The sequence below is a fragment of the Panthera onca genome, chromosome X, assembly GCF_046562875.1.
Source record: "Panthera onca isolate mPanOnc1 chromosome X, mPanOnc1 haplotype 2, whole genome shotgun sequence".
Lineage (NCBI taxonomy): Eukaryota > Metazoa > Chordata > Mammalia > Carnivora > Felidae > Panthera > Panthera onca.
Genome location: NC_138357.1, coordinates 66,803,632 through 66,824,735, shown reverse-complemented (window position 1 = coordinate 66,824,735; position 21,104 = coordinate 66,803,632). Strand labels below are relative to the sequence as shown.

The following is a 21,104-nucleotide window of genomic DNA, read 5'->3' as shown; positions in this document are numbered from 1 at the left end:
CAGTGAAACAGGCACAGAGACACAGACAAAATGAGAACACAGAGAAATTTATCCCAGATGAAAGAACAAAACAAGGCTAAGGCCAGAGGTCTAAGTGAAACAGATATAAGTAATTAACCTAAGACAGAATTTAAAGTAACGATAAAAGGATATTCACTGGACTTGTGAAAAGAGAGGAAGACATGAGTGAGACCCTTACCAGAGAGATAAAGAATAACACAGCAGAGATAAAACTCTCAATAAACAAAGTGAGAAATAGGCTCCCTGGAATGAAGAGTAGGATGGAAGAATCACAGGAATGAATTAATGACCTAGAGGACAGAGTAATGGAAAGTAATCACATTAAACAAAAGAGAGATAAAAGAATTATGCAAAATAAGAACAAAATTAGGGAAATTAGTGACTCCCTCAAACATTAATAACATTTGTATTTATATAACCCCCAAAAGAAGATGACAGAGAAAAGAGGGCAGAAAATTTATTTGTAAAAACAATAGCTACAAGCTTCCCTAATTTGGGGAAGGAAGCAGATATCCAGATCAAGGAAGCACAGAGAACTCCCAACAAAATGAACAAAAGCAGACCCACACCAAAACATATTCTAATTAAATTGGCAAAATATAGTGGAAAAAAAACAACTTTTCAAAGCAGCAAGACAAAAGACAACAGTGACATACAAAGGAAAACCCATAAGGCTATTAACAGCCTTTTCAGAAGAAATGTTGCAGGCCAGAAGGGGCTGGCATGAAATTTTCAAGGTTCTGAATGGGAAAAATCTGTAGCCAAAAATACTCTGTCCAGAAAGGCTATCATTCAGAATAGAAAGAGAAACAGAGTTTCCCAGACAAACAAAAACTATAGGAGTTTAATGACCAATAAACCATCCCTATAAGAAAATTAAAGGGGACTCTTTTGAGTTGAAAGGAGAGAAAACGTGACAGTATAAAAGTAGGAAACACAAAAGCATTAAAAATGAACATCACTGTAAAACATCAGTAAACGAACAAATAAAAGGATATAAAATATGGCACCATATACAGAAAACATGTGGAAGAGAGCAGGAAACAATTGGTTTGAACTTAAATGACCATCAACTTAATATAGACTGATATGAGGAAGAGGCTATAACAAACCTAATGATAACCATGTATCAAAAACCACCAATAAACATGCAAAGAATACAAAGAAAGAAATCCAAATATATTAAAGAAAATCAGAAAAACAAGAAAGAGACAAAAAACAAGAAATGATCAGAGAAAATCTTCATAAACAATCACAAAACAAATAATAAGATGACAATAAATACATTATCTATCAACAATTACTTTGAATGTAACTGGACAAAATGCTTCAACCAAAAGACACAAAAGGACAAAATGGATAAAAAAAATAGGACTCATCTATATGCTACCTACCAAGAAACTCATTTTAGACCTAAATACACCTTTAGATTCAAAGTGAGGGGATGGAGAAATATCTATCATTCAAATGGATGTCAAGTGAAGACACCAAAGGTGCAGGGGGACCCTAAGCTTGCCTAGTCACTTGAACACAGCTAGATAAATAATGCAACCATTCAGAACACTGAAGAAATCAATCTGAGGTCTGAGAAAATGGGCTGCAAGACTAGAGACAGAAAAACAGCCACATGAGAATGTCTATTCTCACCACTTTTATTCAACATAAGACTGAAAGTGCTAGCCACAGCAATGAGACAACAAAAAGAAATAAAGGGCATCCAAATTGGCAAAGAAAAGGTAAAATGTTCACTATTTGCAGATGACATACTACATATACAAAACCCAACAGATTCCACCAAAAAACTGCTAGAACTGACAAATGAATTCACTGAAGTCACAGGATACAAAATCAACATACAAAAATCTGTTGCATTTCTATACACCAATAACAAAGCAGCAGAAACAGAAATAAAGAAAACAATCCCATTTACAATTGCACCAAAAACAGTAAGATAACTAGGAATAAACCTAACCAAAGAGGCAAAAGATCTATACTCTGAAAACTATAAAACACTGATGAATGAAGCTGAAGAGGACACAAAGAAATGGAAAGACATTCCATGTTCATGGACTGGAAACACAAATACTGTTAAAATGTCTATACTATGCAAAGCAATCTACACATTTAATGCAATCCCTATCAAAATGCCACCAACATTTTTCAGAGAACTACAACAAATAATCCTAAAATTTGTATGGAACCACAAGGAACCCAAATAGCCAGACCAATCTTGAAAAAGAGAGGTAAAGCATTACAATTCCGGACATCAAGGCATATTACAAAGCTGTAGTAATGAAAACAGAATGCTACTGACACAAAAATGAAATATAGATAAATGGAACAAAATAAAAAAAAACAGAAATAAACCCCAAATTATATGGTCAATAAACCTTCAACAAAGCAGGAACGAATATCCAATGGGAAAAAGTTTCTTCAACAAATGGTGTTGGGAAAACTGGACAGCGACATGCAAAAGAATAAACCTGGACCACTTTCTTACACAACACACAAAAATATTCAAAATGGATAGAAAACCTAAATGTGAGACCTAAATGCATAAAAATCCTAAAAGAGAGCACAGGCAGTAAGGTCTCTGACACGGGCTGTAGGAACATTTTTCAAGATATGACTCCTGAGGAAAGGGAAACAAAAGCAAAAATAAACTGGGCTTCATCAAAATGCAAAACCGCACAGCAAAGGAAACTATCAATAAAACTAAAAGGCAACTTTTAGAATGGGAGAAGATATTTTCAAATGACATATTGGATAAAGGGTTAGTACCCAAAATATATAAAGAACTTATAAAGTTCAACACCCAAAAAACAAATAATCCAGTTAAAAAATATTCAGAAGATATGAATAGACATTTTCCAAAGAAGACATACAGACAGCCAATAGACACAAGAAAAGAAGGTCAACATCATTCATCATTAGGGAAATGCAAATCAAAACTACAGTGAGATATTATCTTTCCTCTGTCAGAATAGCTAAAATCAGGGGTGCCTGGGTGGCTCAGTTGATTGAGCATCCAACTTCAGCTCAGGTCATGATCTCACAGTTTGTGGGCTCGAGCCCTGCGTTGGGCTCTGTGCTGACAGCTCAGAGCCTAAAGCCTGCTTCGGATTCTGTGTCTCCCTCTCTCTCGGCCCCTCCCTGATCACACTCTCTCTCTCTCTCAAAAATAAACATTAAAAAAATTTTTATTTAAAAAATTGATTTTGAATTATATTAAAATATTTAAATATTTTAATAAAAAATTAAATATTTAAAATATTATATTAAAATATTTATTTAAATTTTTAAATTAAAAAAAAGAATGGCTAAAATAAAAAACACAAGAAAAACTAGTGTTGGTAAGGATGTGGGGACAAGAGTCCTGCTGCACTGTTGGTGGGAAAACAAACTGGTGCAGCCACAGTGGAAAACAGTATGGAAGTTCCTCAAAAAGTTAACAATACCAATTACACTACTAGGTATTTACCCAAAGAATAGAAAAACACTAATTCAAAGGCATACAGACATGTATCCATATGCTCACATAAGCATTATTTACAACAGCCAAATTATGGAAGCAGTCCAAGTGTCATTTGGTAGATGAATGGATAAACAAGATGTGAGACCACTCACACTCACACACACACACAGAGGAGATATTAGCCATAAAAAAGAATGACATCTTCCCATTTACCACAACATGGATGGAGCTAGAGAGCATAATGCTAAGTGTAATAAGTCAGTTGGAGTAAGACAAATACCACAGGATTTCACTCACATGGAATTTAAGAAAGAAACGAACAAAGGGAAAAACAGACAAATCAAGAAACAGACCCTTAATTACAGAGAGCAAACTGATGGTTACATTGGGGATGAAGGCGGAGGGGGATGGATTAAAAGATGATAGGGATTAAGGAGTGCACTTTTCATGATTAGTACTAGGTGACGTATGGAGTTACTGAATCACTGTACTGTACACCTGAAACTAATATAACACTGTGTGTTAACTAACGGGAATTAAAATCTTAAAAAGCCAAAAAAATGGTTAAAATGGTAAAAAAAATAAATAAATAAAAATAAAAACCAAAGTGTCCTGACTCATTGAGTCTGTAATAGTTATCTCATGGCTTAATATTACATATATATTCACTAATGTTATCTGTATTACAACTCCTACCAATCAGAAATGCAGTATTTTAACAGTGAAAAGTATTTTACATTCTCCTTACTATAGGATCACAGACTGTTAAAAAATTGTAAAGGAAATTCATTACACTTCAAAATCTTTGCAGTTTTTTACTGGCTATGACTTGTAACTCTATTCCTTCACTTCATTAGGATTTCTGCTCTGTCTCACCTCCTAAAAGCTACACTCCCTCTCTATTCCCTCTGAACTCTTCCTATCTGAAAATATGTATTTCTTATTTGATTAAAATCTCTCAACCACACCAGAATAGAAGCTTCCTGAGGAGGGATCTTCTTATTCACCGCTCTATCTCCAGCCACTACAACTCCGCCTGGGACACAGAATAGAATCCGATATATATTCTTGAAAACATGAAATGTACAAAAGCAGAATACCTTTCTGTTCTTACCTGTAAAGTCTTACCAAGGCCCATGCAGTGGGCTAGAATGCATCCTGAACCTGGAGATTTCTTTGTTTTTTTTACAGATTCACAGCAGCAGTCCCACATAAACTGAACACCTAAAAACAACAGCTTCATTAAGTTTAATTTAAAGATCCAAGTTAAAAATCTTCCTTCATAAACACATCAAAAACAAAACCAAACTTCTAATAAACAGAATTTTAAAAAGAAATAATCTTCTAAGTATAAATGAGATGCTCCCAAACCCAATAAGTTTAATTAGAAAAAAGGACAGCAAACACAAGCATACAGCCACTTCCCTTCATTCACTAATCTATCACAGCAAATCTTCATTCCCTGGGACAATTCAAAGAAACATATGAATAATCTAAAATAGAAATGTTATGCAAAATTTTATCCAATTTACAGATTCCTATCAAATATTCTTTCATGCTTGTTGAGTTTATCAGGAAAACAACCCAGGAGATAATTTATCATCTCTCCCCTTATTCAATAGTAAAGACTAAACAAAAAGGGGGGTTCACTATCCAAGAAGTAGGAACTATAGAACTTCCCTTATGAATTCATTCATATACACACTGAAAACTGACTTACTGATTCCATTCTAATGAAGTGGAGAAAAGGGATAATTTGGTATCTTTAAAAATACCAATGTCAGAATATTATTAACAAATATACCTGAAAATGTTCAAATAGCATTTTCTGAAGAAAGCTTTTAGCTAATGGTGGTACCTCTCCCTACCCTGCAGCTGCCCTTAGCCAACCACTGGAGACTATATGAATCCATTTGCTATATATACCATTTGTAAGTGGCACTTATTTCCCCTTCTATAACACTCATTTCCTTTACAATCATCCAATTGTTTCTCCTCATATATTTATGAGCTCCATGTTTGTTTTCCACACCAATGTACTGCTAGTGCTTAGCAGAATGTAAGGCACACAGGAGACACCAAATATTGGTAAAACTTAATTAAAAATGCTTTAATTAGGGGCACCTGGGTAGCTCAGTTGGTTAGGCATCTGACTTCAGCTGAGGTCATGATCTCACGGCTCATGAGTTCCAGCCCTGCGTTGCACATGTGATGACAGCTCAGAGCCTGAAGCCTGCTTTGGATTCTGTGTCTCCCACTCTCTCTCTGCCCCTCCCTTCCTTGCTCTCTCTCTCTCAAAAATAAATATTCAAAAAATTTAAAAAAATAAAAAATAAAAAAATAAAAATGCTTTAATCATATAACTGTTTCTTACCATCTACTTGATGGGGTTTCAATTTGATAACCATATTTCTATGAACCTGCACTAAAGGTTCTTTGGTTTCTTCATCTTCATCTAAAACCAACTTGGTTGTTATTGGACACTTGGTGGGTGAAGCATCTTCAATTTCTATCACCTACAAGAAAGGGAATTATAGTTAGCCAACTCAGAGAAATCTTTCAAGCAATACTAAGGAAACTTTTCCAAAATATAGACACATCTACTTACACACCACATATCCAATACTTTCTTCAAAAAGATCAGGACATATCACAGGTTAATACAGGTTTTCCAAAATCAAAAACCTGTATCACTGTGGTAATATGGTTAATTTAAATCATCAGTTCACACCTAACATGTATCAACACACGTGATAAGTAAAGCCATTGAGAAAAGTAGTATTCTAAAACACTCTATATATGGTACCACCCTAAAGATTTGAATAGACACATGGCTCGCAAACAAGCATGGTTCTATTTTCTAGAAAACATCTGAAAATGTGCAAGGGCACATAGGTTGTCACAAGGACTGGTATGTAATGTAGGCAGAGAGGAAGGTAAGTACAGATGTTCTACACTGTAAAAGCCAGTCCCAAACAAAAACTGACCCACCCAAGATGCTAAACGACTTCCACTGAAAAACAGTGGAAGTATGCATTGTGAAAGGAAAAAACTTTTAGAAACACTGGTTTGAGAACCACAGGCTCAAAAACATGACAACAACATATAATATCCTCTAACTGCAAAAGGAAAACAATTATCTAAGTTTCTTATTTAAAAGAAAACTTAGACATAAATACACATGAATACATGTATGTGTATACATTTTTTGCTGTCTTATCCCAATATGTATCCATTACATACTACAACCAAGAACTGTATAATATAGGTATAAATATTCCCATTTTACAAATTAAAAAAAAAAGTGAGAGACCCAGAAATTAAATGACTTATACAAGGTCATACAATTATCAAATATCACAACACTAAGATTTACACCCAGAGGATCAGACACTAGAGTCCTTGCTCTTAACCACTACACAATACTATTTTAATAAAGGAAATGCTTCTATAAACAGTTTTGTTCCATGAAAACCAATAAAATTCATTATTTTGAAATTACACACATTATGGGGATCCTGGGTGGTTCAGTCAGTTAAGCATCCAACTCTTGACTTTGGTTTAGGTCATGATCTCACAATTCATGAGAATGAACCCCATGTTGGGCTCCATTCTGACAGTACAGAGCCTGCTTGGGATTCTCTCACGCTCTCTCAATGCCCCTCCCCCACTTGTGCACATGTGTGCTCTGTCACAATAAACAAATAAACATTAAAAATAATTGCAGACATTATGATGTGTAAGGAATGTCATATAAGGAATAAAACTTAGCCAGTATTTTCTTTCTTATTTAAAACTGTAACTATGGATTACTTAATATTCACTATGGAAATTTTCAAAGGTAAACAAAAGTAGAAAGAATAGTATAATCAACCCTGTTACCCATTATCCATCTTCAAAAATTAACAACTTCTGGTCAGTTTTTTTTTTCCATTGGCAGCCTCCTCCTACCCATTCTCTAACTCCTCAGATCCCACAAATGATTTTGAAGCAAACCTGAGAAAGCATGGAATTTCATCTGTAAATGTTTTTAAATGTCTCTTTAGAAGGACACTCTTTATTTTATTTTTTTTAATTTTTTTTTTAACATTTTATTTATTTTTGAGACAGGGAGAGACAGAGCATGAACAGGGGAGGGTCAGAGAGAGGGAGACACAATCCGAAACAGGCTCCAGGCTCTGAGCTGTCAGCACAGAGCGCGACGCGGGGCTCGAACTCACGGACCGTGAGATCGTGACCTGAGCCGAAGTCAGCCGCCTAACCGACTGGGCCACCCAGGCGCCCCAGAAGGACACTCTTTTTAAACCATAACCTCAGTATTATTCTTGCATGAAAAAATAAAAAATAAGTCACAAAACTGTGATAAATTACCTGAATAGATACTGTACTTGTGTAAAACTGTAAATGATATACAAATCAGGATTAATACTATACTAGATAACATCCTAGTGGAGAATAAATACCACAGACCATTTAGATCCAAACTCCATTTTAACAAGTTACTTAAATCCTCTCAGCTTCAGTTTTTCCATCTGCAAAGTAGGAAAGATTATAAACAGCCTTCAGGAGTTGTTGTAGACATTAAATAAGACAATGTATGCAAAGTATCTGACATAGACTAAGAATTCACTAAATTTTTCACTGTGTCCTAGCTTGGATGTGTGCCAGCTTTGTATCACTGGGGCAAATCCATTAGTCAAAATGGAAAATTCCTGAGTGTCTTGTCCTGTTTGCATGGTGTGGCAGGCAGAATCCTAAAATGGTCCCTAATATCCCCATCCTCTGGTGTAAACACCCTATATACTCCTATCCATTTGAGTGTGGTTAACATCTGTAAATATGAATGGGATATCATTCCCATAATTGAGTTAATAATCAGCTGGGTTTGATTAAACCAAAAAGAGGATTCTCCTAGGTGGGCCAGACCCAATCAAGATGAGCCATTTAAAAGACAAGTGATAAGAAATAGTCTCTTACTGGTCTCAAAGCCATGCTGTGAAGAGAAGTGTCTAGGAGCTAAGGATCTCAATGCTACAAGCTACAAAAGACTTAATTCTGACAAAAAGTGACCTTAAAAATGACACACAGTCTTATATAAAAATCTCCATTCTGGCTAACACCTCAATTTCTACTTGGTGAGACACTGAGCAGGCAACCCAGTAGAGCCACATTCAGGCCACTATCAAGCTCCTAACTTACAGGACTGTAAGATAATAATTTTGTCTTGTTTTAAGTTGCTAAGTTTGTAATAATATTTTAATATATCACTAGAAAACTCATGTACAAGGCTCTAATTAAGACTTTGGAACCATATGTTCATTAGTGGTTTGGATAATATTTTTATTATTAAGTGCTATCTTAGGGATTGGGGATTATTCAATCTTCATCTTGAATGTAGGAGGAGATAATTTTTTGTCTGTTTATTTTTTTCATTGTCTTTATAGTGTAATCTTTAATCCCTGTCCCAATAACCCCACGCATCTCCCCTCTGGTAACCATCAGTTTGTTCTCTATACTTAAGAGTCTGTTTCTAAGTTTGTCTCTCTCTCTTTTTTTCCTTTGCTTATTTGTTTTGTTCCTTAAGTTCTTCATATGAGTAAGATCATACAGTATTTGTCTTTCTCTAGCTGACTGATTTCGCTGAGCATTATATTCTCTAGCTCTAGCCATGTTGTTGCAGATGGCAAGATTTCATTCTTTTTATGGCTGAATAATATCCCACTGTGTGGAATATACACACCACTTTTCTCTATCCATTCATCTATCGATGGACATGGGCTACTTCCATAGTTTCTCTACTATAAATAGTGCTGCAATAAACAGAGGGGTGCATGTATCCCTCCATATTAGTGCTTTTGTATTTGGGGGGTAAATACCCAGTAGTGTGATTCCTGTATCAAAGGGTAGTTCTATTTTCAATTTTTTGATGAACTTCCATGCTGTTTTCCCAAATAGCTATACTAATTTACATTCCCACCAATAGGGCAAGAGGGTTCATTTTCTCCACATCCTTGCCAACATTTGTCGTTTCTTCTCTTCTTGATTCTGGCCATTCTTACATGGATAAGGTGACATCGTGGTTGTGATTTGCATTTCCCAGAGGATTAGTGATACTGAGCATAGCATAACATAAACTTGTTGAATCATTATATTGTACACCTGAAACTAATGTAAGACTGTGTCAACTATACTCAAATACACATAAAAACATTTAAAAAATTAAAATAAATAAAATAGCAGTACTCTCGGATGCAGGAAATAAAAAGCTTTTAAAACACGCAAAAGACAGAAACTTAGTCAAAATGACAATGGAGGAATTTTCTCCGAAAAAAAGGTGAAGAAGAAATTGCAGCTAGAAACTTGCTCAAAACAGATACAAATAATATATGTGAATAAGAATTTAAACCAAAGTCATAAGACTAATAGCTGGGCTTGAATAAAGCATAGGAGATACCAGAGAAACCCTTGCTGCAGAGATCAAAGACCTAAAAATAGAATGAATTAAAATATGCTATAGTTGAGATGCAAACTAAACTAGACACAGTGACAGCGAGGACTGAAGAAGCAGAGGAGAGAACAGGTGAAATAGAAGACACAATTATGGAAAATAATAAAGATGAAAAAAAAAAAGGGAAAGGAAATTACTAGATCACGAGGGGAGAATTAGAGAACTAAGTGATTCCATGAAATGAAACAATATCCATACCATATGAGTCCCAGAAGAAGAGCGAGAGAAAAGGGCAGAAGGTTTATTTGAATAAATTACAGCTAAGAACTTCCCTAATCTGGGGAAGGAAACAGGCATCCAAATCCAAAAGGTACAGAGAACTCCCTTGAAAATCAACAAAAATGGGTCAACACCACAACATATCACAGAGAAACTTGCAAAATATAAAGAAAAAGAAAATTCTGAAAGCAGTTAGGGATATACAGGCCTTAACCTACAAGGGTAGACACATAAGGGCAGTAGCAGACCTGTCCACTGAAACTTGGCAGGCCAGAAGAGAGTGGCAGGAAACATTCAATGTGCTGAATATGAAAAATACACACCAAAGAATCCTTTATCTAGCAAGTCTGTCATTCAGAATAAAAGGAGAGATAAACATACCCAAACAAATGTTAAAGGAGTTCGTGACCACTAAACGAGCCCTGCAAGTAATTCTAAGGGAGACTCTCTGAGTACAAAGCAGCAAAGACTACAAAGGACCAAAGAACATCACAAGAAACATGAAATCTACACATGACACAATGGCACTAAATACATATCTTTCAAAAATCACTCTGAATGTAAATGGGCTAAATGCCCAATCAAAAGACGCTAGGTATCAGAATGGTTAAAAGCCCAAGATCCATCTATATGCTGCAAGAGACTTTACAAGAGACTAATTTTAGGCCTGAGGACACCTGCAGATTGAAAGTGAGGGGATAGAGAACCATCTATTATGCTAATGGAGGTGAAATGAAAGCCAGAGTATCCATACTTATATCAGACAAACTAGATTTTAAAAGAAAGACTGTAACCAGAGATGAAGAAGGGCATTATATAATAATATACGGATCTACTAATCAAGAAGATCTAACAATTATAAATATTTATGCCCTCAAGTTGGAAGCACTCAAATATATAAATCAATTAATCACAAACAAAGAAACTCATTGGTAATAATATCATTATTGTAGGAGACTTTAATACCTCACCTTACAGCAATGGACAGATCATATGGTCAGAAAATCAACAAGGAACAACGGCTCTGAAGGACCAGATGGCCTTAACAGATATTAAAAAGCAGAATACACAGTCTTCGTGAGTACACATGGAACATTCTCCAAAAGAGATCACATACTGGATCACAAATCAGCCTTCAACAGATACAAAAAGAACAAGATCATATGCTGTCTATTTTCAGATCAAGAAGCCATAAAACTGGAAATCAACCACAAGAAAATATGTGGAAAGCTCTCATATACATGGAGGTTAAAGAACATCCTACTAAAGAATGAATGGAAATTAAAGGAGAAATTAAAAAATACATAGAAGCAAATGAAAATGAAAAACACAACAGTCCAAACCTTTTGGCATGTGGCAAAGGCAATCCTAAGAGGAAAGTACATTGTAATTCATGCCTATCTCAAGAAGCAATAAAGGTCTCAAATACACAACCTAAACTTATATCTAAAGGAGCAAGAAAAGGAGCAGCAAATAAAGCCCAAAGCCAACAGAAAGGAAATAATAAAGAACAGAGCAGAAATAAACGAAATAGAATTAAAAAAAAAAAAAACAGTAGGAAACAACAATAAAACTAAGACCTGGGGAAAAAAACCAACTAAGAGCTGGTTATTTGAAGGAATAGACAAAACTGATAAACCCCTAGCCAGATTTCTCAAAAAGAAAAGAGAGAGGACCATAGATAAAATCATGAATGAAAGAAGGGAGATCACAACCAACACAACAGATAAATATACAAGCAATTATTAGAGAATACTATGAAAAATTATATGCCAACAAACAGGACAATCTGGAAATGAACAAATTCCTAGAAACTCACACACTTCAAAAACTCAAAGAGGAAGAAATAGAAATTGTGAACAGGCTCATAACCAGCAATGAAATTGAATTAGTAATCAGAAACCTCCCAATAAATAAGTCTTGGGCCAGATGGCCTCCCAAGGGAATACCACAGACATTTAAAGATGAGTTAATAATTATTCTCCTCAAACTGTTCCAAAAAATAGAAATGGAAGGGAAGTTTCCAAACTCATTCTATGAAGCCAGCATTACCTTGATTCCAAAACCAGACAAAGACCCCAGTAAAATAGAGAATTACAAGACAATTAATGAACCTGGATGCAAAAATTCTCAATAAGATACTACCAAATCAAATTCAACAACACGTCAAAAGAATTACTTGCCATGATCAAGAGGGATCTATTCTTGGGCTGTATGGGTGGCACAATATCTGCAAATCAATCGTGATATATCACATTAATGAAAGAAGGAATAAGAACCACGTGATCATCTCAATAGATGCAGAAAAAGCATTTGACAAAATACATCGTTTCTTGATAAAAACCCTCAAGAAAGTAGAGATCTAAGGAATATACCTCAAGTTCATAAAAGCCATATATATTAAAGGCCCACAGCTAATATCATCCTCAGTGGGGAAAAAGGGAGAGCTTTTCCCCTTAGATCAACAACACGACAGGGATGTCCACTCTTACCACTATTATTCAACGTAGTACTAAAAGCCCTAGCCTCAGCAATCAGACAACAAAAAGAAATAAAAGGCATCCAAATTGGCAAGGAAAAAGTTAAACTTTCACTCTTCAAGATGACATGATATCCTACATGGAAAGCCAGAAAGACTCCACCAAAAAACTGCCAGAATGGATACATGAATTCAGCAAAGTCATTGGATATAAAAATCAATGTACAGAAATCAGTTGCAGGGCCTGGGTGGCTCAGTCGGTTAAGCTTCCGGTTCCTGATTTCAGCTCAGGTCATAATCTGGCAGTTCATGAGATCAACTCCCACGTCCAGCTCTGTGCTGACAGCATGGAGCCTGCTTGGGATGCTCTCTCTCCTCCCCCCTCTCTCTCACACAAAAAATAAATAAATATTAAAAAAAGAAATCAGCTGCATTTCTATACACCAATAATGAAGCAGCAGAAAGAGATCTCAAGGAATCAATCCCATTTACAACTGCACCAAAAACCATAAAATACCTAGAAATAAACCTAACACAGAGGTATGCTGAAAATTATACAAAGCTTATGAAGGAAACTGAAGAAGACACAAAGAAATGGAAAAACATACCATATTCATAGATTGGAAGAACAAATATTGTTAAAATGTTGATACTACCCAAAGCAATTTACACATTCAAAATATCACCAGCATTTTTCACAGAGCTAGAACAAACAATCCCAAAATTTGTATGGAACCAGAAAAGATCCCAAACAGCCAAAATATTCTTTAAAAGGAAAACCAAAGCTAGAGGCATTACAATTCCGAAGTTCAAGGGGCATTACAAAGCTGTAATCATCAAGACAGTATTCACTGGCATAAAACATACAGATCAATGGAACAGAATAGAGAACCCAGAAACAGACCCACAGATAAATGGACAACTAATCTTTGACAAAGCAAGTGGTACTGGGACAACTGGACAGCGATATGAAGAATGACACGGGACCACTTTCTTAAACCATACACAAAAAGAAGTTCAAAATGGGTGAATTACCTCTATGTGAGACAAGAAAGCATCAAAATCCTACAGGAGAAAACAGGCAACAACCTCTTTGAACTAGGCCACAGCAATTTCTTACTTAACATGTCTCCAGATGCAAGGGAATTAAAAGCAAAAATGAACTACTGGCACCTCATCAAGATAAAAAACAAAACAAAACAAAAAAAAAAAAAAACCCTTCAGAATGGCTAAACCTTCTGACAGCTCAGAGCCCGAAGCCTGCTTCGGATTCTGTCTCCCTCTCTCTCCGACCCTCGCCCCACTTGCACTCTGTCTCTCTCTCCTTCAAAAAGAAACAAATATTTTTTTTAAAGTTTAAGGAAAAAGGCCGAAACTTAAGTACCTATAGAGAAAAAAACCAACAAGAATCACATATTTCATATTATTCCTCAGAAGTACAAGACAAGGAGGTATCGGTTAAACACAATAGTTTGAAAGAGGTGTGGAGTGAAAGGAAAATTGGTTGAAACTCTAAACAACTTAACAGTCAGGGCACCTGGTGGCCCAGCTGGCTAAGCCTCTGACTTTGGCTCAGGTCATGATCTCATGGTTTGTGGGTTTGAGCCCTGCATCCAGCTCTGTGCTGACAGCTCAGAGCCTGGAGCCTGCTTCAGATTCCGTGCCCCCCTCTCCACCTGCCCCTCCCCCACTCAAGTGGGCTTCCGCTCAATCTCTCTCTCTCTCTCTCTCTCTCTCAAGAATAAACATTTAAAAAAATACAGGTAAGAGGGCTCCTGGGTGAATCCATTGGCTAAGCATTTGACTTCAGCTCAGGTCATGATCTCGCAGTTCGTGGATTTGAGCCCTGAGTCTGGCTCTGAGCTCACAGCTCAGAGCCTGGAGCCTGCTTTGGATTCTGTGTCTCCCTCTCTGTGTCCCTCTTCCACTTCTGCTCTGTCTCTCTCAGTCTCTCAAAAATAAACATTAAAAATAAAAGAGGGACATGTATCTATCCCCCCTTAAAAAAATACAGGTAAATAAGAACAGTCAAACCTACCAGATTACCAAATTAGTCCATTATTAAAGTAAGGTATCTAACCCACTTCAAAAATTCTGGGAAGCAAGGTGCATGGGAAAATAAGTATCTAGGAAACAAGAGATCTAAAACAAGAGATACGTGTGGGAATTCCCAGAACAGTGAAAATAGATGAAACAGACAAGATTAGAATGAGAAAACAAGGCTCCAGCAGTATCATTTTAAAGAAAAAAGAAATAAACTGATCAATCACCTGATGTGTTTTAAAATTATTGAGGAATTTTAGGGTTTTACTAAAAACACAGGAAATGAATTAGTCATAGGTATGCAGAAAATAAGAAAATATAATCTAAAACGTTATTAACTATAGAAAATGCTACGGGCATCCAGCATTAACTCTAGAAAATTAACTCCAGAAAATGCTGGGTGGCCCTGTTGGTTAAGCGTCTGATTTTGGCTCAGGTCATGATCTGCTGGTGCATGAATTAGAGCGCCCTGTGAGGATCTGTGCTGACAGCTCAAAGCCTGAATCCTGCTTCAGATTCTTTGTCTCCCTCTCTCTCTCTGCCCCTCCCCCACTCATACTCCGTCTCCATCTCTCTCTCTCTCAAAAATGAATAAACAATAAAAAAAATTTAGAGGGGTTCCTGGGTGGCTCAATCGGTTAAGTATCTGACTTTTGCTCAGGTCATGATCTCATGGTCTAAGTTAGAGCCCCACGTCAGGCGCTGTGCTGACAGCTCAGAGCCTGAAGCCTGCTTCAGATTCTGTGTCTCCCTCTCTCTCTGCCCCTCCCCCTCTCATGCTCGCTCACGTGTATGCATGCTCTCTAAAAAATAATCATTAAAAATTTTTTTTGAATGGGGCGCCTGGGTGGCTCAGTCGGTTCAGCATGGACTCTTGATTTCGGCTCAGGTCATGATCTCACAGTTTGTGGGTTCAAGCCCTGGATCTGGATCTGGCTCTGTGTGGACAGCACAGAGACTGCTTGGGATTCTCTCTCTCCCTCTCTCTCTGCCCCCACCTGACTCATGCTCTGTCTCTCAAAATAAATAAACATTTTACAAAAAATTTTTAAAGAAATTTAGAAAATGTAAAAAGGAATGTAATCATTATACACAATATGTATATACACATGTATATGTGTGTGTATGAGATATACATGCAATAAACACTACATAGCCCTGCTGTAAATATTTACCGTTATAGTCATGCAAACACTGACTAACGATTTCATGAGAACTGTGGCATAACCATACTGAAGGAATGGGAGAAGGGAATTCTGTGTTTGGCAGGCAGTATATGAAAACTAAATCTGCGGTTAACATATAATAATGGTAATGTCTAAAACTGAGAAACAAAAAAAAAATTATAAGCATATTAAACAGAATCATATAGGTAAGAGCAAAGAATGTCTACAAGAACTGAGCCATTACCTTTGAGCAGAGTCTGAGTAACAGAAGACTTTTTTTTCAATGTAGCCTTTTGATAATATTTGATTTTTAAAAAGCACACTTACTGAATTTAATAAAACGTTAATTAGAAAAGAAACATAGGATTATTGTGGAAGATGGCGGCTTAGGAGGACGCTGGGCTCACCGCACGTCCTGCTGATCACTTAGATTCCACCTACACCTGCCTAACTAACCCAGAAAACCACCAGAAGACTAGCAGAACGGAGTCTCCGGAGCCAAGCGAAGACGAGAGGCCCACGGAAGAGGGTAGGAAGGGCGGCGAGGCGGTGCGCGCTCCACGGACGGGCAGGAGGGAGCCGGGGCAGAGGGGCAGCCTGCCGGCCAAGCAGAGCCCCCCAGTCTGGCTTGTAAAAGCGGAGGGGCCGGACGGAGTGTGTTCCGACAGCAAGCGGGACTTAGCATCTGGGAGGTCATAAGTTAACAGCTCTGCTCAGAAAGCGGGAAGGCTGGAGGACAACGGGAGGGAGAGTTGCTGAGCCCCGGGACGACAGAGCTCAGATTGGCAGGGAACAAAGGCGCTCCCCAGAGCCATCTCCCTCCCCCATCCCCCAACCAAAATCCCAAAGGGAACCAGTTCCTGCCAGGGAACTTGCTCGCTCCCCAAAAACACCTAACGCTGTGCTTCTGCAGAGCCACCCCTCTGGCAGCGGGTCTGACTCCCTCCCGCTGCCACAGGGCCCCTCCTGAAGTGGACCACCTAAGGAGAAGCGAGCTGAGCCTGCCCCTCCTGCCCCCGTGCACCTTGCCTACCCACCCCAGCTAATACGCCAGATCCCCAGCACCACAAGCCTGGCAGTGTGCAAGTAGCCCAGACGGGCCACGCCACCCCACAGTGAATCCCGACCCTAGGAGAGGGGAAGAGAAGGCACACACCAGTCTGACTGTGGCCCCAGCAGTGGGCTGGGGGCAGACATCGGGTCGGACTGGATGCTACTGGAAGCCAAAAGAAAGCTGGAGTAGCCATACTTATATCAGACAAACTAGACTTTAAATTAAAGGCTGTAACAAGAGATGAAGAAGGGCATTATATAATAATTACAGGGTCTATCCATCAGGAAGAGCTAACAATTATAAATGTCTATGCGCCGAATACCGGAGCCCCCAAATATATAAAACAATTACTCATAAACAGAAGCAACCTTATTGATAAGAATGTGGTCATTGCAGGGGACTTTAACACCCCACTTACAGAAATGGATAGATCATCTAGACACATGGTCAATAAAGAAACAAGGGCCCTGAATGATACATTGGATTAGATGGACTTGACAGATATATTTAGAACTCTGCATCCCAAAGCAACAGAATATACTTTCTTCTCGAGTGCACATGGAACATTCTCCAAGATAGATCATATACTGGGTCACAAAACAGCCCTTCAGAAGTATACAAGAACTGAAATTACACCATGCACACACTCAGACCACAATGCTATGAAGCTTGAAATCAACCACAGGAAAAAGTCTGGAAAACCTCCAAAAGTATGGAGGTTAAAGCACACCCTACTAAAGAATGAATGGGTCAACCAGGCAATTAGAGAAGAAATTAAAAAATATATGGCAACAAACAAAAATGAAAAGACAACAATCCAAACGCTTTGGGACGCAGCGAAGGCAGTCCTGAGAGGAAAATACATCGCAATCCAGGCTTATCTCAAGAAACAAGAAAAATCCCAAATACAAAATCTAACAGCACACCTAAAGGAAATAGAAGCAGAACAGCAAAGGCAGCCTAAACCCAGCAGAAGAAGAGAAATAATAAAGATCAGAGCACAAATAAACAATATAGAATCTAAAAAAACTGTAGAGCAGATCAACGAAACCAAGAGTTGGTTTTTTGAAAAAATAAACAAAATTGACAAACCTCTAGCCAGGCTTCTCAAAAAGAAAAGGGAAATGACCCAAATAGATAAAATCATGAATGAAAATGGAATTATGACAACCAATCCCTCAGAGATACAAACAATTATCAGGGAATACTATGAAAAATTATATGCCAACAAATTGGACAACCTGGAAGAAATGGACAAATTCCTAAACACCCACGCTCTTCCAAAACTCAATCAGGAGGAAATAGAAAGCTTGAACAGACCCATAACCAGCAAAGAAATTGAATCGGTTATCAAAAATCTCCCAACAAATAAGAGTCCAGGACCAGATGGCTTCCCAGGGGAGTTCTACCAGACGTTTAAAGCAGAGATAATACCTATCCTTCTCAAGCTATTCCAAGAAATAGAAAGGGAAGGAAAACTTCCAGACTCATTCTATGAAGCCAGTACTACTTTGATTCCTAAACCAGACAGAGACCCGGTAAAAAAAGAGAACTACAGGCCAATATCCCTGATGAATGGATGCAAAAATTCTCAATAAGATACTAGCAAATCGAATTCAATGGCATATAAAAAGAATTACTCACCACCATCAAGTGGAATTCATTCCTGGGATGCATGGCTGGTTCAACATTCGCAAATCAATCAACGTGATACATCACAGTAATAAAAGAGAAGAAACATATGATCCTGCCAATTGATGCAGAAAAGGCCTTTGACAAAATGCAGCACCCTTTCTTAATAAAAACCCTTGAGAAAGTCGGGATAGAAGGAACATACTTAAACATCATCAAAGCCATTTATGAAAAGCCCACAGCTAACATCATCCTCAATGGGGAAAAACTGAGAGCTTTTTCCCTGAGATCAGGAACACGACAGGGATGCCCACTCTCACCACTGTTGTTTAACATAGTGCTGGAAGTGCTAGCATCAGCAATCAGACAACAAAAGGAAATCAAAGGCATCAAAATTGGCAAAGATGAAGTCAAGCTTTCGCTTTTTGCAGATGACATGATATTATACATGGAAAACCTGATAGACTCCACCAAAAGTCTGCTAGAACTGATACATGAATTCAGCAACGTTGCAGGATACAAAATCAATGCACAGAAATCAGTTGCATTCTTATACACTAACAATGAAGCAACAGAAAGACAAATAAAGACACTGATCCCATTCACAATTGCACCAAGAAGCATAAAATACCTAGGAATAAATCTAACCAAAGATGTAAAAGATCCGTATGCTGAAAACTATAGAAAGCTTATGAAGGACATTGAAGAAGATCTAAAGAAATGGAAAGACATTCCCTGCTCATGGATTGGAAGAATAAATATTGTCAAAATGTCAATACTACCCAAAGCTATCCACACATGCAATGCAATCCCAATCAAAATTGCACCAGCATTCTTCTCGAAACTAGAACAAGCAATCCTAAAATTCATATGGAACCACAAAAGGCCCCGAATAGCCAAAGTAATTTTGAAGAAGAAGACCCAAGCAAGAGGCATCACAATCCCAGACTTTAGCCTCTACTACAAAGCTGTCATCATCAAGACAGCATGGTATTGGCACAAAAACAGACACATAGACCTATGGAATAGACTAGAAACCCCAGAACTAGACCCACAAACGTATGGCCAACTCATCTTTGACAAAGCAGGAAAAAACATCCAATGGAAAAAAGACAGTCTCTTTAACAAATGGTGCTGGGAGAACTGGACAGCGACATGCAGAAGGTTGAAACTAGACCACTTTCTCACACCATTCACAAAAATAAACTCAAAATGGATAAAGGACCTGAATGTGAGACAGGAAACCATCAAAACCCTAGAGGAGAAAGCAGGAAAAGACCTCTCTGACCTCAGCCACAGCAATCTCTTACTCGACACATCCCCAAAGGCAAGGGAATTAAAAGCAAAAATGAACTAATGGGATCTCGTGAAGATAAAAAGCTTCTGCACAGCAAAGGAAACAACCAACAAAACTAAAAGGCAACCAACGGAATGGGAAAAGATATTTGCAAATGACATATCAGACAAAGGGCTAGTATCCAAATTCTATAACGAGCTCACCAAACTGCACACCTGAAAAACAAATAACCCAGTAAAGAAATGGGCAGAAAACATGAATAGACACTTCTCTAAAGAAGACATCCGGATGGCCAACAGGCACATGAAAAGATGCTCAACGTCGCTCCTTATCAGGGAAATACAAATCAAAAGCACACTCAGATATCACCTCACGCCAGTCAGAGTGGCCAAAATGAACAAATCAGGAGACTATAGATGCTGGAGAGGATGTGGAGAAACGGGAACCCTCTTGCACTGTTGGTGGGAATGCAAATTGGTGCAGCCACTCTGGAAAGCAGTGTGGAGGTTCCTCAGAAAATTAAAAATAGACCTACCCTATGACCCAGCAATAGCACTGCTAGGAATTTACCCAAGGGATACAGGAGTACTGATGCATAGGGGCACTTGTACCCCAATGTTTATAGCAGCACTCTCAACAACAGCCAAATTGTGGAAAGAGCCTAAATGTCCATCAACTGATGAATAGATAAAGAAATTGTGGTTTATATACACAATGGAGTACTACATGGCAATGAGAAAGAATGAAATATGGCCCTTTGTAGCAACGTGGATCGAACTGGAGAGTGTGAAATAAGCCATACAGAGAAAGACAGATACCATATGGTTTCACTCTTACGTGGATCCTAGGAAACTTAACAGAAACCCATGGAGGAGGGGAAAGAAAAAAAAAAAAGAGGTTAGAGTGGGAGAGAGCCAAAGCATAAGAGACTCTTAAAAACTGAGAACAAACTGAGGGTTGATGGGGGGTGGGATGGAGGGGAGGGTGGGGGATGGGTATTGAGGAGGGCACCTTTTGGGATGAGCACTGGGTGTTGTATGGAAACCAATTTGACAATAAATTTCATATATTGAAAAAAAAAGAAAAGAAAAGAAACATTATAAACCAATTAAAAGTACATGGAACATGTTAATATACATTGAAATTATATGAAATAAACAGGAGAGGAAAATACAGCATATACCACATATAGTGACCGCAGTTATGTGAA

General features: G+C 37.8%; 1 protein-coding gene across 9 annotated transcripts in view; it reads right to left on the bottom strand.

Annotated features, from left to right (window-relative positions):
• Positions 1 to 21,104, bottom strand: part of ATRX (ATRX chromatin remodeler) — a 314,027-nt gene that overhangs the window by 130,262 nt on the left and 162,661 nt on the right. For all 9 annotated transcript variants that reach the window (XM_081792922.1, XM_081792916.1, XM_081792915.1 and 6 more), the window contains 2 exons: positions 5,871 to 6,012; positions 4,611 to 4,720 (listed from right to left, as the gene is read on the bottom strand). In XM_081792922.1, the coding sequence (XP_081649048.1) occupies positions 4,611 to 4,720; positions 5,871 to 6,012 (252 nt within the window). The remainder of the gene's footprint in view (positions 1 to 4,610; positions 4,721 to 5,870; positions 6,013 to 21,104) is intronic.